Consider the following 16,298-nt stretch of genomic DNA (forward strand, 5'->3'; position numbering starts at 1 on the left):
GAGAAAGAGGCCGAGGCGCGCGCTCCGGGACGGCGTTTATTGGCTGCTTGGAAACCCGCGTCCGTAACAACTGTACAGAGGCCCGCCTTCCCCGCGAGCGCCCTCCCACCGCCCGGAGGCCCGGGAAGCGGCGGCCCGGAGGGGGATCCGGGCCGCTCGGGATTCACAGTAACAGGAACGAAAACGGAAATAAATTAAGTGGTACGGGGGAGGGAGTCCGGGGAGTCGTGCTCCCCAAATCAGTGCATGAGAGGGGGGCTGTCGGGCCCGGCTCCCGCTCGCCCGCCGCGCGGTCGGGGATGGCTCTGCTGCCGCGGGCGCGGGAGGCAGGACTCGAGCTCCAGGGCCCCCTGCCTGTCCGGGCCCCGCGCGTGCCGGGGCGATCGTCGTCGGTCGTCACTCGGAGTCCCGGGCCCAGGGCCCCGCTGTGCTTGTCATCGCCAGGCCGCCCCTCATTCCACCCGCACCAGCAGGGCATAGAGGAGCGTGGCCCCCTTCTCCTTGGTCACCCACTCGAGTTCGGCTGGGCTGAAGTGAGGGTCCGGAGATTCTCTGAGGGCGGCCGAGGGGGGCCCGGGGGTGTAGGAGCCGGGGCGCACGCACACCTGGAACGCCACCTGGGCCTGGTGCGTCCGCTGGGATTTGGGGTCCCGGAATCTGTCGGGGGGAGAAGAAATCCGGCCGTGAGGCCTCTGGCCCCTCTCCTCCCCTTGCTAACTGCAGGGCCACACAGGCCCTTAGGGGGCACCCCCACCTTGCAGGGGCCTGGCCCTCCCCCCACTCCCCTCCCTACCACCTTCCCCAACAACTGCGGGGCAGGCTCCCCGGCTTCCGCGTGCAGGCCGCTGCCCACCCTGCTCCCCGCGCCCGCTCCACCCGCACTTCTGACCCACTGCACCCCCCTTTTTGTCACCTTTAAAAATAATAAATGCTTCTTATATAACAATGTTCTAGAGCGAGAGAAGACCCAAGTGGCACAGGTGAGAGAAGGGAAGGCAAAACGTGGAGACCCCGGGCGTGTCCCCGGGTACTCACTGCACTTTGGATGCCAGGGTCTCGGCCCCAGCGTACTGCAGGGACGGGGAGAGCAGCACCGGAGGGGGCTGCTCCTCCCGGGGAGGGGCGCAGTTCTCGCCGGGCTCCTCAAACCCCACCCCGGGCTCGCCCTTCAGCGGCCGGCAGCTCAGGATAGAGGCAGCGCCTAGGACGAGAGCTGCGTCAGGGCCGCCCTCCAGGGGCCGGGCCCGCCGGGCCCACCCGCCCTGCCCTGCCCTGCCCTGCCCCTGGCGCCCCGGTACCTGCTCCCAGCTCCCCTCGGTCCAGCACCCTCCGCACCGCTGCCACGTGGCTCCCGTGATAGGCCATGTGCCACTTCTTGGTTAGCGTCCCAGCTTCCAGACGGGGATTCACCCTAGGACGTAGACAGGGCAGACCGGACAAAGGTCGCTGGCTCCCCAACACTGTCCCCTCTACGGGAAGTTCTGCCACGTCTTCCATGCACCCCCTGGGAACCTCCTTCCTCTAGGGGAAAAGAACAGTAAGGGAGCCGCGTGACCCTGCCCTGCGCACACCTGAGGTTGAACCTGCACCAGCCGAAGGGCAGGGCATACTCCCGAGGGGGCTCTCCCCGGCGCCTGTGGGCCTCGTCCCCTCGAAGCTTCCGGCAAGACTCACAGTAGCACAGGCTTCGCTTGGGCGGAGGCATAAAGTAATCCTCTGCGGGAAAGCGAGGGGCAGGCTGGGTGCCGAGGTGCCCAGCACTGCCCCGGGGAACGAGGCGGGTCCCGGGGGACCGGGGACTCACCGGGAAGCAACAGCAGTTCTTGGAAGCGGGAGCACAGGGCGTGATACTCGCAGCTCTTGAGAGGGCTGGCGGCAGGCAGCGGCCCCCAGCACACGCTCTCCTTCATACCTGCGCGGGCAGGAGGGGGCACAGGTCACAGGAGCCGGGGCGGCGCGGCACGGTGGGCGGGGCGGGGCTCTGCGGGCCGGCTCACCATCTACCATGTCCGCCTTCTCCATGTCCCCTTGGGTTCCCGCACTCTTGCCACTGGCAGCCCCTGGTTCAGGACTCACGATGGTCACCTGCAGGGGAGGGGGGCGGGAAATCAGCCGGGCGTGCCCCAGCCCCCGGGGCCTGCCCGTGCCCTCACCGGTCGCCCCCTCCACGCTTCCTCCGTTACAGCCGACCTGCTCGCACTGGCCGTAGAGGTCCACCACCGCGTGGCAGGGCTGGGGCACGTCCGGTACGGCCACCCCCTGGTCCAGCCCATTGACGTGGAGGTGCAGCCCCCCAGAGCCGTCCAGCCGCAGTCCCAGGACGGTGCCTTCAGGACACGTGTCCAGGTTTGGCCCAAACTTCTCACAGATCTAGGAGGAAAGACCTACTGTCTTCCCAGAGATCAGACGCCCACAGGCAACAGCCAGGCTCGCCCTTCGCTCTGCTTCCGGTTGCCAGGCCCCAGGCTTGGCCTCCACGCCGGCCTGCTGCCCGGGCTCCACCCCCCTCCTCAAACATCAGGAGTCCACCTCCCCGCCAACCCCCCCACTGCCCTCCCCCCCACAACGTGCTCAGTGGCAGGGACCCAGGACAACGTGACAGCCTGAGCGTCCAGATAAGGCCCCCCACACTCTCGCTCACCCACCACGGGGTCCACCCCACCATGGGGCCCCTTTACGCCCGCAGTCCTACTGCCGGAGCCGGGGACCCTTTTGGCCAGACCGTCCCGACTCGAGGCCCCGGCCCTCCCTCTTCTCTCTGCCCCCTACTCACCTTGAGACCGTTGTGGAAGATGCCACGGCCCCGCAGCAGCCAGGCTGCCCGCTTGAGGGCACAGGCAGAAGCGGGGAAGTTGAGCCTCTCGGGCGGGCAGGTGATGACGCCCAGGACCAGGGAGGACGTCCACTGCCGGTTCAGAAAGTCTATCCGCACCTGGGGAAAAGGGCAACCACTCCCCAGTCACGGAAGAGGCCGCCCCCCAGCAGAACCAGGCTCCTCTCCCCCGCTGGGTGGGAGGGGGGGAGCGACAGCACCTCCCACAGCGCGGCCTGGGATGCTGCCCTTCCCTCGCCTGGAGGGACCGCAAACTACAAACCCCTGTTTCCTTCCCCACGTGAGCCTCGGCGCTGTCGGGACAGTAAGGGTCCCCATGCCCCGCGTTCCTAACTAAATCTCTCCGTTTGTGGCAAACAGCGGAAAGGCCTCCTCCTCGGCAAAGCCGTCCACGCACCCACGCGTAGGGCCGGCGTCTCTCTTGGCCTCCCCCAGCCCCTGCCTGCTGCCGCCGCCCCCACCGGCCGGCAAGTAAGGCTTCCTGATAAGTGACCTACAAACCCCACCGCGGGCACGAGCCCAAGCCCGGGAAGCTCATCCGAGGGGCTTGCCTTCTACCTCGTCCTCAGCTGGAAAGGGGTTCCTCCAGGAGGGCTGGCCCTGGGTCACCCCGAGCCAGAGGAGCAGTGGAGAAGGCGAGGCCCACCTGGACCAGCAGCTGGGGCACCAGGGGCTGGTTGATGACAACGATGCCCTGGTTGTAGCTGGCCACCCGCGTGGCGGTGCGGTTCCCGTTGGACAAGAGGATGTTCTTCCCGTGGTTCTCCAGGAACTCGAGGGCTGTGGGCATAATGGCCACTTGATTCTGGCCCTGGTGTGGAGGAGAGACCGAGCTGCTGGGTTGCCAGTACGAGCCACCCCCCGCGGGCGTTTACACGGGGCTCGCGCACAGGCGACCGGCCACCCGGGGTTGGGTCAGAGAGCCCCAGGACAGCCTGGTGTCCCACCGACCCCAGCCGCCCGTTCACGGGCCCCGCCTGCCCCGCGGGGCCTCTTACCCTCGGGCTGTGCTCCTCCCCGTCATCGTCTTCCTCGCCCTCGCCCTCGCCCTCGCTGCCGGTGTCCGAGCTGGGGGAGGGAGGCTGGGTGCCTTCCGACTCCTCCAGCCTCGTGGAGCTGACCACAGACACGCTCCGTACGGGCCCGTACAGGTCCAGCACGGCCCACACGTTCTGTGGGCACACACGACACAGGAGTCGGGGGTCCGCGGAAGGCCTCGAGCCCGCTCCCCAAGCCCAAGGTTCCCCGGGTCTACCTTGGCAACGCCGGTGGCCGCAGGCCCCATGTCCTCTCCGTCTACCAAGATGTGCATCGTGTCGTCCGCCCCCCGGCGGATGCCCACGCGGCTGCCCACCTGGCGCCAAGGTGAGACGGGCTCGAGTGCCTGGCCTCCCTCCCCCCGCCGCCCCCGCTCCACCTCCGCCCCGACCCCGGAGCCGGCGGCCTCACCCCCAGCCTCTCCAGGTTCCGGCCGTAGTTCATCCTCTGGAGCTGGCCGTCGCGCCTCACTTCGCAGCTGGACACCATCCAGGTGGTCTTGGTCCGGAGCTCCGGCAGGGAGGGCGGCAGCGCCGGGCCCCCGCCCGTGCCGGGCCCCATGTCCCCGGGCGCCAGCGTGGTCAGTCCCAGGCGCAGGGAGCCCGCCCACTTCTCGTCCAGCTCGTCCACTTTGACCTGAGGGAGACAAAAGGCGGCGGCCGGCGCTAGCCAGGGGCAGGGGGACAGCGGTGGCGGGGGGGGGGGCCGCCCGCCTCGCTGCGAGGGGCCCGCCGCCCACCTCGAACACCTCCTCCGTCTTGAGCTCCTTGGTGCTGAAGACCAGGCCGTGAGCGTAACCGGCCGCGCGTACCGCCCTCGTGCCGTCCTCCTCCAGAGTGACGTTCTTGCCACACGTGCTGTGAAAGCGGTGAGCCACGCCAGCCACTGTGGGGAACAGGCGCAGCGGGAGGGGACAGTGGGACAGCGAGCTTCAGAAAGGACACGGAGCAGAGCTCTCGGGGGAAGCGGGAAGTTGCCGGAAAGTTGCCCGTTTGCCATCAGTCCTCTGTCTGCCATCGGAGAGCCTCCTGCGCCTCTTTCCCCACGAGAGACCCGTTCCCAAAGCGGGCGTGCCCGGCTCCCGGCCTCCTGGTGGCCGAGAAGCGCCTCGGTCGTTCCAGCCAGCCGTGACCTCCTCCCCTCCTCTTGGCCGCCGCCTACCCTGGGCTCATCCCTCCCTTCAGGGGCGAGCCCGTCCCGACCCAGCTCCCTGAGCTGGCAGCGGCCCCCTCAGGCCCACGGTGAGGAAGCAGAGCCCGCCCCGCCGGCCGCACCTGGGGAGTGCAGGGGGAAGGACTTCTCAGTGGCCGTGTTGCTGGTCGCCAGGCTGTTGTCCATGGGGCCGGTGGCGTTGGTGATGGACACTTGGACACACTGGCCGTAGAGATCCACGACCGCGTACACCTCTGGGTGGGAAAGGAAGGGGTCAGAAGTCCGAGAGCCCGCGGGGCACCGGCACGAGGCGGGCGGGCCGAAAGCCACAGCGCAGTCACCTTTACCCGGAGGCAAGCCTGAGCAGGCGGCGCCTTGGTCCTGGCCGTTGATAAAGTAGTGCAGGTCGCCCTTGGCCGTTCGCATCATGCCGATGCGCGCGCCTGTGCCCAGCGCATCGAGGTCGCACCCGTAGTTGTTGCGCATCGTGTTTCCGTCTTGCATGATGGCCGTGCCACTGGAGGGGCGACAGAAGGGGCCGGTGAGTCTCCCGGCTCTTCCCCACACAGGCCCCTGCTCGGTCTCTGCTCGTCAGAACCTCCCAGCGCCTTGGATCGGGATCTCGATCTGGGGTCTGGGACCCAATCCCGTTCCCTATGCCTCCGGGACAGAGACAAGCGGGAGCTTCCCCGAGAGGAGAGGGGGCCGAGCCGCTGCAGGGTGCGGGGCGACGTGGGAAGGCTGCCCAGGGCCACCGCGGGCCCCAAACCTCGCTTCCCTCATCCTAGCCGGCCGCACGGCCCGCAAAGCAGGCAATCTGACCTCAGCATCCACGTGTCATAGTCGATATCCGTCATGGTGTTGGGGAACTCAAGGTCTTCTGGCCGAATAGCGGTCACTCCTAGGAGGCAGGGGTAGGTCAGAGCCAAGCCCCCAGCAGTGGGCGGCCAGCGGCCACCACCCCCGCCCCCGGTGCGCGCGCACGCACGCACACACGGGTGCCCTCACCGGCCTCGATGGAGCCTGACCAGCGGTCCACCATCTTCTGAATGACGATTTCAAACAGCTCCCCGTCGCGCAGGGCCCTGCCAGGGACAGCGGCAATCAGACAGGCCCTGCTCGGTGGCCGAGGCCGGGCAGCGGGAAGCTGGGGGCACGAAGGCCCGGGCACTGACCGATTGGAGATGACGATGGCGTCGTTGAACTCGCTGCGGCAGTTATGGCGGAGCGCGGTGCGGCCCCCGTTGGTGATCACTGCGTTACTGCCGTGTAGCTGGTGGAAACGCAGGTCGGAGCCCCCGGCCCCCGATGACGGGGAGCTCGGGGACACCTGGTTGTTCCCTTCGGGGAGTGGCTCGGGGACTGGGGGCACCTCTGCATGAGTGGTCATCGCCCATTAGGCTCACAGGGGTCTCTGAGGCCCCCCAAGGCCACCCCGACCCCCTGCCCCTGCCCGGTCCGGCCCTCACCCACGTCGTCCACAATGGTGGCCTGGGCCGCCTGGCCGTAGAGGTCCACGACTGCATAGACACCCGGGGGCACGTTCCAGGCCGCGGGGCCCTGAGTCATCCCGTTGACAAAGAAGTGCAGGGTCCCGTCCTCCCGCCGCACCACGCCCACCGTGTCCCCTGCCTTGGAAGAAGGGGGGCTGGAGTGAGGAGTCAGGCAGAGCTCCCGCCTGGGCTGGTCCTACGGCAGCCCCGCCTTGCCCGCCTCCCGCCGCCGGGCCCCGGCCGGACGCACGCTCTCCCACCTTGAGGCGGTCCAGGTTGTGCCCGTACTCGTCCAGGATGGTCGTCCCGTTGTGCATCACCCCGTTCCCGGTCATCATCCAGGTCCCTAGGGGGACGAGGGGGGGGGACAGAGGACGTGAGCGGGGACCAGGGCTCCTGTCGTGCGGCAGTGCCCGCGTCCGCCCCCCCAAAGCCGCTGGCCCGGCCTGCCTTTTCTGACGGTCGGCTCTCTTCCCAGAGCTGAACAAGAAAACCCTGCACGTCCCAAGCCAGCCACGAGCCCTGTCCACGAGGCGGGCAGGCCTCAGCCACCGGATGAGTCGTCACAAGTGTGACAAGCGGAGAAAAGGGCCGGAGCACGAGCATCCCATCCGGGCTCCGGGAGGTGGCTTCCTCCCGAGGACCCTGCCCCGGCCCCGCCCCGCTGGGGGGGCTCACCCGAGCGCAGGTTGGTCATGGTGGAGGGCAACTGGAGGTAGGCAGGGTTGTGGGTGGTGACACCGATCTCGATGGAGCCAGCCCACTTGTCCACCATCTTGTCGATGCGCACCTGGAACACTTCTCCGTCCCGCAGGGCTCTGCTGCTCAGCACCACGCCGTGATTGAAGTCATCGGTGGCACTGAGGGCACAGCACGCGGGGCCTCAGGCACGAGCGCGCGCGCGCTGAGCACGCCGCGCCCCGGCCCGGTCGGTGCCTGCCTGACTCCTGCTGCCCCCAATCCGCCTGCTGACCTTCGCTGTCCCGGAAGCTCCCCCCTTCCCTGTCACGACGGCCCCGCTCAGAATCCCGCCGCCCCCCCCCCCCCCCCGCGTCTGCGCCCCTCCCGCAAGCCCGTCAGAGCCCCTTCTGCGGGCTTCTCCCCACCCCCCCGGGCCATACTGGGGCCGCAGGGCGGTGCGCCCCTCGTGGGTGATAGCCGCCTTCTGCCCGCAGTTCGGGTGGAAGAGCAGGCGCTCGGGCTCGGCCTGAGCGGCGGGGGCGGCGCGGCGGAGGGCGCCCTCGGGAGACAGGGCCCGCAGGATGGCATTGTTGCGGCGCAGACGGTCGCTGTGGTTGTTATTATGGACGATGGTCACCTTCACCGCCATCCCGTACAAGTCCACCACTCCATACACGACCGGGGGCGTCAGCGGGGTGGCCACGCCTGTGGGGGTGGAAGGCGAAGGAAGGGGTCAGACCAGCCTCAAAGAGAGGCAGCAGTGTGAGGACCAGACCCCTGCACCGAGCGCCCTGGCCGCGCGGCCCCTACCCTGATCGATGCCGTTGATGAAGAAATGCAGGGCAGAGTTGGACTTCCTCGTGAGACCAATGTGGTCGCCCTCCTGGTCAAAGCAGAAAAGACGAAAGTCTGGAATCTATCCCTGGTCAGGCTCCAGACTTGTCCTGGGGACCCTGGAACAACGCGGTCCTAAAGCCTGCCCGCCAGCCCAGGCCGCAGGGGAACTGCTCCCAAGGTGCCGGAGTCCCAGAGGCCCCCCCGAACGCTCACTCCGAGGCCAGCGCTGCGTTAAGCCATCTCATAAACATCACCCCATCTACCTCCCGAAGGAGTCTACAAAATACTAACAGGCTCGCTTTAAACGTTAGAAGGGAAGGAAAAAAAAAAAAAAAAACCCACCAAACTACCAAAGAGAACGAGTTTGTTGCCTCTGGTCACCACCACAAATGGCCAAACGATTAAGAAAAAGTAAAACTCTGACTCGGAAACCCGAGTGCCTAACTACTGGGCAGCCCTGCCTTCTCAGAAGGAACCTCTAGGCAAAAGCTAACAGGCCTTGGGGCGCCTGGGTGGCTCAGTCAGTGGAGCGTCTGACTTTGGCTCAGGTCACGATCTCACGGTTCGTGAGTTCGAGCCCCACATCAGGCTCTGTGCTGACAGCTCAGAGCCTGGAGCCTGCCTCGGGTTCTGTGTCTCCCTCTCTCTGCCCCTTACCCACTCACGCTCTGCCTCTCTCTAACGTTTAAAGTAAATAAGCGTTAAAAAAAAAACAAGACCTTAAAAAAAGCTAACAGGCCTTGCTCTGGGTCACAGGGGAGACCGTGGTGCACGGGCAGGGGCGCAGGGAAACGGGGCTGCCCCACAGAGGGGCCCAGGCTCCACGCCCCACCCTCACCTGTAGCTCATCCAGACTGAACTCACAGTACTCCCGGCGGGTGCCCTTGCCGTTGGTCAGGATCCCACAGCCACTCATCATGATGGTGCCTGGGGGGGGCAGCGGACACTCCGCTCAGGACACGGGCTTCCTCCGCCTTAGGAAGGTGCCCCCCGCCCTGCCCGGGGCTGGTACCTGACTGCAGGTTGGTCATGGTGGCTGGGTACTCCAGGCTGTTGGGGTTGTGGGTGGTGACACCGATCTCAATGGAGCCAGACCACTTATCCACGAGCTTGTCGATGCGGATCTTGGGAGGGGTGACGACAGAAAGGACAGACGGGGAACGTGAGCATAGAACAGTGCCCCTCAGTCCCCGGCTCTTCCTTGGGCCCCACCCTTCTAACGTCAAGGGTCAAGCCCCGTCTCGAGCCCCCGGAGAGTGACGTGCCAACCAGAGCCCGGGATCTCGCACACCTCAAACATCTCGTTGTCCCGGAGCGGACGGTTGGTCATGACCACGCCGTTGTTGAACTCATCCAGGGGCCGGCGGCGCTCGGCCGTCTTGTTATTGTTGCTGAGTTTGATGAGGGTTCCGCACTTCTCGTGAAAGAGCAGGGCGTCGTTGGAAGTGAGGACAGGCGAGGTGGCCGCGCCGCTGGGCCCCGGTCCTTCCCCGGCCGGGGGGGAGCTCAGGTTCACATTTAGGAGCCCCCCGTTGTAGGCAGACAGGATGGCGTTGCCCACCACCTCCGAGAGCTCCATGCTGGCAAAATCTGCGGCGGCGGGGCGGGGGAGGGAAGCTGGAATGAGGCCGTACCCCCTCTGGCTCGCCACTCGCCCCCTGGCCCTCTCCTGAGGTCCCTCCCCTCGCCTGGGCCACCTCACTTCCCGCTGCCCTTCCCAGAGCCTCCCGGAAGCCCTCACCATTATGCGACTCAAGGCTGTTAGGAAACGTCTCCGGCCGGGCCTGCGCTGGGGACACCATGAAGGCTGGGGACCAGGCGGGATGGGAGGGGAATGAGGGTTCGGCCCCTGCTGCAGGGGCCCACAGCCAGGAGACCCCCTCCTCTAGCCCCTGCTTTCCCCTTCAACAGACTCGGGTGGGGGGGAAAGGGGTCGGAGAGGCCCTGCCCACACCCAGCCTCATTTGTCACTACACGTCACCCACTCCTTCAGCCGGTCCCCCTGCCCCGCCCCTCCACCGCTGCCCGAGCTGTATTCTCACCTTCGTCCCCCGGGGTCCCCTGTTCAGTCAAGGCAGAATCTTCAGGGGGCGCGGAGGGCTCGAGGGGGGGTGTAGGGATGGGAGCGGGGGGGCTGAAACCTGGCTCAGGGGGTAGCACGGTGATCTGCGTGCACTTGCCGTAAAGGTCCACGACGGCCCAGACACGCGCGGGGAGGCCCGTGGCGGCCACCCCGCAGTCCCGCCCGTTCACCCAGAGCCGCAGCTCCCCGGCAACTGTGCGCTCCACGCCCACACGGTCCCCTTCACCGAGCTGGTCCAGGTCCTGACCATACTCCTCCAGCACAGAACGTCCGTCCCTCAGCACTGAGCAGCCCGACACCACCCATGAGCCCCCCTTCAGCCCCGTGGCGCTGCTTGGGAAGTCCAGCACGCTGGGGTCCAGTGCCGTCACCCCAATCTCAATGGAGCCACTCCAGGAGTTGACCTGCGATGAGAGCGGTGGACAGGGACTCAGGAAGGGCCCCCACGGGTCTCCCACCACTAGGAAACCACACTTCACAGACCACCGTGTCCCCCCCCCTTGCCACGTCTCAGCCAGCTGGCTCTTCTCTCTTGAGACGCGGGACACTAACCCAGAGGTGCGGTCCCACAAGCAACTTCCTGCACTCTGTCTCAGGGACCGTGGGCACCGCTGTCCCCTAGCAACTCTGCTCCCTACTCTGGCGGCTCGGTGTCTCTGACACCATGCCTGTCCCCACCGTCTGGGCTAAATTCCCTGGCTGCAGCCCCCTGCCTCCTCTAAGTGCCTGGTCTCTGGGACTTCTCAACCACCCAGATGCACAGCTCTCCAAGCCGGTTGTCCCTGCTCTTGTACACCGCTCTCCTCCTCCCCTGGCCCATTTCTCTCCTGGGCCCTGGCTGCACTCAGATTCACTCAATTCCCAAATTCCACCTCTGTGCCCCTGGCCTCGTCACCGAACGACACACAAGAGGCACACCTCCCTCTCCCTGAGAGTCCCTCCCCACCCATCGTTCCGGCCTGAGTTTATCCTCCGATGGTTGTACTTCCCCTGGTTCTCTCTCCTCCTGTCAGGTCCCTGACATCTCTCCGTCCTCCGCCTGCCACAAGCCATTCCAGGAGACCTGTTCCCTAGCCATTCTAGCGGCTGAAGCCCGTGTCCCTTCCCTGCTCCTGGGTCCGGAGGAAATCAAGCTCTCCTTACCCGTTTCCCCTTCAGACTCAATGTTTCTACTTCCCGCTCCCCCCCCTGCCCGTCACCGGGTGCCCATAAGGTCCGTCGGTTCCCTCTCGGTGCCCGGCGATGGGGCTGCCCCGATTGTCCCCCATCCCGCCTCTCGCTCTCCCCCTCCCACCACCCTCCACGTCTCGGTTCCGCGGACCCAGCTCCGCACCTTGCGGTCGATGCGGACGGTGAAGACGCGGCCGTCGCGCAAAGGCTCCCGGCTCAACACCAGCCCGTGGTTAAACTCCTGGCCCGGCTGCTGCCGCCGCGCTGTACGCCCACAGGCCGACAGGCTCACCAAGCGCCCGGTGCGCGGGTGCAGCTCCCCGCCGCTGCCCAGACCCCCGCCGGACCCCGGCCCTGGGCCGCTCCCGCCGGGGCCCCCACCCCCACCCGGCCCCGGCCCGGGGCCTCCCCCAGAGCCCCCGCTCCCACCCGACCCCGCCGCCATCGCCGCTGACACCCGGGCCGCGCGACAGCCGCGCTTGGCGGCACCGTGGCAACCGCGGTGCACACACACCCGGAGGGAATAGGGCTCGGGGCTGGGGCCAGGTATGCTTTACGGCACTGCCGGGCAACGAAGCATCCCGGGCTGGGGAACTAATGACCACCGCGGTGGGAACAGAAGGACGACGGGGTCGGGCAGGCTTGCTTTACGGCACGGCCGGGTGACGGAGTGGCTCGGAGTGGGGTGCAGACTTGGGCGGCGAGCTTTTGCGACAGTAGAAGAAACGACCGCCTCGGGCATCTTTACGACGCAGGGGGTGCTGGCCCCCCACCTTCAGCTTTGCGACAGCGGCCCCAACGACCCCGCCCCCGCCGAGGCAGGCGACGCCTTGAAGTTTTCGCTTTACGGCAACAGGAGGAGGTGTCTTCCCTTCGCGCTACACCCTTCGACGCCGTAAGGGCGGCGTCTGGAGCATCCAGAGAAGGGAACCGGTAGCTTTATAAATAAAAACCTCTGCCCTCGCACCGAGACCGGATATATTTTGCGACACTGTCGCAGTCCCTCCACTGTGTAGCGCACTTCTCGTGAGAGGCAGAGCGCGTCGACTGGGGGGGGGGGGGCAGGGAAGGGGCTCGTGATATTCCTAAACAAGCCCACTTGAACTCCAATCTAGCCAAACCCTTAAATTTTAAAGCCACGGATGGAGAGTCCAATGAAACCCTGGCAGGCAGATTCAAGCAATGGCACTGACGGTGCTGCCCCCCAAACCCCGAACTATCAAGCCCCCCAGCCCAGCTGTCCGAGCTCGCGCTGAGGTTGGAGGACTATGACGTCACAATTAAAGCTTCCGCCCCATGACCGGGACCCCTGACTATGATTGGATAATTCGGATGAAGGCGGTGATGGGGAAGAAGGGCGGGAACAAATCCCAGAGACAAAGAAAGAAGGCCTTTGGGTGGGGCAGCCGGAGGGGCCCCTAGCCCGAGGTCCCCATATAAAGTCTCGAAGCCGGGGCCGCGGCTCCAGGTAGCTGAGCGGGAGGGGACCCGGGCCTCAGTCCGAGCCCCCGACCTCCACGCCCCTCCGCCCAACGCCACGGTGGGGGCGGGGCCTCAGGGCGGGGCTATGAGGAACAAGGAGGCGGGGCGGGGCGGGGCAGCTGAGAGAGGTCCCCGGATGGGGCCATGGAGAAGCCCGAGGCTCTGGGGGCTGCCGGCGGCCGCAGTGGGGAATCCCCGGGAGAGGCGACCAGGGGTGTGTCCGGAGGAATCACGGTCGAGGCAGACGCCGGGCCGCCCTCCAGCGTAGTCCCGTTTCACGGTTCTGGGCCCTCCCTGCACCCCGGGGGAATCGTAACTCGCAGTCCTGAATCTAGCCGGCCCTCCGGGGGCGTAGCAGTCCTCGGTTCCGGACCCAACCAGCACCCTGGGGAGGTTGCGCACCTCGGCACTGGGTCCGGCCCGTACCCAAGCGGATTACATGGCCCCTTCCCTGAAACTAGAGTATCCGGGACCTACAGGCTCGGGTCCGAGGGGTCTGGGGCGTACAACTCCGGACGCAGTCCGCGCTCCAAGTCAACTTGCTTGCACTCCCACAAACCTTGTGAGGACCGGCCCCGGAGCATCCTAAAAAGCAACGGCTCCGTCTTGATGCAGAAATCCCCCATTGCGGAGAAGTAAAGAGTTCAGCTCGGCTGGCACCCGGCTCGGAGCCCGGAGGGAGGGGTTTCGGACACTGGAGGGGGCGGGGCTAGGAGGAAGGGGCGGGGTCCTGAGAACTAGAAGAGAGAGTAGCTGAGGGCTATGGGGGGGGGGGGGGGGGGGATCTGAGCTTCCAGGCCTTCGGGAGAGCAGGTACAGGGTAAACGCTGGCTACACCGTGTGTGATTATCATTAGGCGTGACCCCCGCCCTCACTGCTACGCCTCTGAGACTACGAGCGGGTACAAGAAGTTTCTGAATGAAAGAAAGTGGGAGGGCTGTGAGGAGGAGGTCGCTGGAAGTTTTCCTACACCTTTCTGTGTCCTCCTAAGCCAGGAACAAGTCTCAGCGGTGGGACGAAATGAATATCCTAGTCACCTACCACCCTGCTGACAAGGACTATGGATTTATGAAGGTGGATGAACCCAGCACTCCCTACCACAGGTGCTGAGCCCTCAGCCCTAACCTTTTAGCCCAGACCCTTCCTTATTCAAAGGCGGTGGGGGAGGCAGAGAGGCCCCAGGGATCGGATACTTCCAGATGCTTGCCCCTCACCACTGCTTACTCCCTCTTCTGCAGGCTGCAGGACAGTGATGAGGACCTGCCTGGGGCATCCTCTCCCTCGGTGACTCCGGAAGTGCTGGCCAAGAGGTGAGAGTCCTGCCAGAGGTCAGTAGGGATGTGGGGCCTCTTCCTCCCTCCACCCCTGAGCTCTGAGGTCTGAGCCAGGCCTGCTTTTTGGCCACCAAAATGGGAGGCACTACAATTCCCATCTGGACTGACCAAGGCCAAGGTCGGGGAATTAGCCAGCTACATCTACCACCTGCCCCTCCTCGTTCTCTCTGTTTGGTGCCCGCAACCAGTCTCCCTCCTCTTCAGGTTGGCAAAAATGGACAATCTCTATCCCAAGGTCCTCCAGTATGGTGATACCAGAAGTTTGGGAGCTCCGGACCACTTTTCCAAGACACGTGAGATGAGGGGTCGGGATTGAGCGGAAAGGGGAGGCAGAGTGAACCGTCAGCGAGAGCCTGGCCGGAAAGCCAAGCTGTTTACAATGGCCCACAGACTCCAGTGACTTCGTAAACCGCCGAAAGACACATTACGATGAAGGAAAGGTCTTCGAGACTCAGAAAAGTTTTTCCTTTGACGATAATAAGCACAACAACAAAGGAGGCCGTGCCAATACAGGCAGTGACAGTCGGGGCATGATGCTGGACCCAGAGCCCAGGCCTGTGGAGAGAGGCTGGACAGGAGGGCTGGCCAGAGGAGTCAACGATGAGATTGGCCTGGTCACCAGGAACCACATCCGAGAAGCCAAGGGTTAGCTATGGTGGAGCCCCAGGGATTTGTGGGAATTGTAGTCCAGAGTCTTTGCCATACCCTATCTTTCTCAGTGGCCATTGGCCCAGGGCCTTGCTACCTGGGAGGGAGGTAATGGCAGGTGACCCCCAGGGAAGACGGAAGGCGGGTGGGGTGGGGGCCTCATCAGAATAGTCCTCAGGAAGCCCAAGAGAACCATGGGGGATGGAGAGGTCACTGGGATTTTCTAATACGGGAAGAGGCCGGAGAAGTGAGATGAAAACCCAGGGCTGGAACTTCTCCCCTGTGGAGGGGGCCATAATGGACACCTGGGGGTCCTGGATACCCTAGGTGGCCATAAGACCCAGGTGGACCTGGATGATTCGGCAGATTCCCCTGCCTTCAGAAATCAGTGCCGAGCTTCAGCCACCGTCAGGTCAGGCCAGGAAAGTGGTCTGCAACAACGAAAGGAGTATTACATCAAAGGAAGATACCTGAGGAGCTCCCCCCACCCCGAGCTCGAGGAGGACACAGAAGATGAGCGAGAGGAGCAGGACAGTGAGAGCTGGGCCGGGTCAGCCTGGGGCGGGGGCGGAGGGGGGGATGCTGACAACCCCAGACCGATGGGTGCCCCAGCCTTGACCCTGTGGTGTTTCCAGGCTCTGCAAACTTGAGCTGGGTGATGGAGAATCCCATAAACACTGAGGTCCGTCTGCTGGGCCACCCAGGAAGCCCCATTCAGGATCACAAGGCCACCAAGGACCGCCTGAAAGTGACAGTGACAAAATCGCAACCTGGTGAGGGCACCAGGCCCCAATAGCTGGCTCTTGACAAGCTCCCCTCCCCCCACCCCCCTTCTTTGCATACCAGTGTACCTTCAACAGATGCTAAGAGCGGCCTCGGGCATCCTGGCGTGCAGGCCCACGTTGTACAGAGAGGAACGAGGGAGGCTCAGAAGGGGTTGGGACCCCCTCCAGCTTGGCACTAGCTGTTGGTCCCGCGCCTCCCCCTGATTCCCCTTTGCCCCCACCCCCCTCCAGGTACCGCCCTGTCCTCCAAAGACAATGGGTCCAGATCAGAGTCAGGCTGGTGTCAGTGCCTGGCACCCAAGGGGCTCACCTGGCAAAGGCCAGAAAGCTTGGAGAGGCAGCCTGGCAGCCACCGGAAGTCCCCAAACCAAAACCAAAGCAGACGTGAGCCTGGGCGGGTGGGGGGCAAGGGGGCGGCCTGAACCGGCCCCGGAGAGAGGGCCCGAATGGGTGGGTTCTAGGGAGTTTCAGGGTCACGCGGGCCGGATCTCCTGCCTCCTGCAAGGAAGCCAGTAACCCAGTCATTTCTCCCCAGATGAAACCCTGCGTCTTCAATGGACACAAGAGGGGGAAGCCAAACAATGGAAAACGTAGCCAGCTGGGGATGGGGTGGGTCCCCGCCTCCCCCTGCCCACCGTCCTCGAGGTGGACAATAAAGAAAAGCGCAGGAGTCTGGGTGCTCCGAGTCTGTGGCCCTGCATGGGCCTGCTCAGCCACAGAGGAGAGGGGCGGAGGGAAGGACGTCTGCATACAGGAAACCAC

General features: G+C 65.3%; 2 protein-coding genes across 13 annotated transcripts; one reads left to right on the top strand and one right to left on the bottom strand.

The window, feature by feature from the left end:
- Nucleotides 1-18: 18 nt before the first annotated feature.
- Nucleotides 19-12,410, bottom strand: NEURL4 (neuralized E3 ubiquitin protein ligase 4). Of its 4 annotated transcripts, none has more exons than XM_060647451.3 (29): nt 11,451-12,410; nt 10,077-10,521; nt 9,776-9,841; nt 9,326-9,624; nt 9,047-9,158; nt 8,873-8,961; nt 8,008-8,080; nt 7,638-7,902; nt 7,195-7,376; nt 6,777-6,862; nt 6,493-6,655; nt 6,199-6,397; nt 6,032-6,108; nt 5,846-5,924; nt 5,371-5,540; nt 5,146-5,277; nt 4,611-4,756; nt 4,283-4,507; nt 4,089-4,187; nt 3,832-4,005; nt 3,480-3,644; nt 2,774-2,932; nt 2,191-2,370; nt 1,998-2,085; nt 1,805-1,912; nt 1,572-1,716; nt 1,299-1,411; nt 1,036-1,201; nt 19-657 (listed from the first exon to the last, which is right to left on the bottom strand). In XM_060647451.3, the coding sequence occupies exons 1-29, from the start codon at nt 11,730-11,732 to the stop codon at nt 453-455; spliced, it is 4,692 nt and encodes a 1,563-aa protein (XP_060503434.1). In that variant the 5' UTR covers nt 11,733-12,410; the 3' UTR covers nt 19-452. The 4 variants fall into 4 exon arrangements, with proteins under 4 accessions (XP_060503434.1, XP_060503433.1, XP_060503437.1 ...); XM_060647450.3 differs by having other exon boundaries at nt 5,365-5,540; XM_060647454.3 differs by lacking the exon at nt 9,776-9,841.
- Nucleotides 12,411-12,646: 236 nt separating this feature from the next.
- LOC132688399 (uncharacterized) lies at nt 12,647-16,208 on the top strand. Of its 9 annotated transcripts, none has more exons than XM_078437859.2 (10): nt 12,655-12,755; nt 13,231-13,404; nt 13,765-13,872; nt 14,008-14,079; nt 14,308-14,396; nt 14,494-14,748; nt 15,079-15,285; nt 15,387-15,524; nt 15,768-15,920; nt 16,072-16,208. In XM_078437859.2, exons 2-10 carry the CDS (start codon nt 13,379-13,381, stop codon nt 16,128-16,130), a joined length of 1,107 nt encoding a protein of 368 aa, XP_078293985.1. In that variant the 5' UTR covers nt 12,655-12,755; nt 13,231-13,378; the 3' UTR covers nt 16,131-16,208. The 9 variants fall into 9 exon arrangements, with proteins under 9 accessions (XP_060503441.2, XP_078293985.1, XP_060503443.2 ...); XM_060647455.3 differs by lacking the exons at nt 12,655-12,755; nt 13,231-13,404 and adding exons at nt 12,888-12,983; nt 13,626-13,670 and having other exon boundaries at nt 13,761-13,872; XM_060647458.3 differs by lacking the exon at nt 13,231-13,404 and having other exon boundaries at nt 12,647-12,755.
- Nucleotides 16,209-16,298: the final 90 nt, after the last annotated feature.

This window comes from Panthera onca, chromosome E1 (genome assembly GCF_046562875.1).
Source record: "Panthera onca isolate mPanOnc1 chromosome E1, mPanOnc1 haplotype 2, whole genome shotgun sequence".
NCBI lineage: Eukaryota > Metazoa > Chordata > Mammalia > Carnivora > Felidae > Panthera > Panthera onca.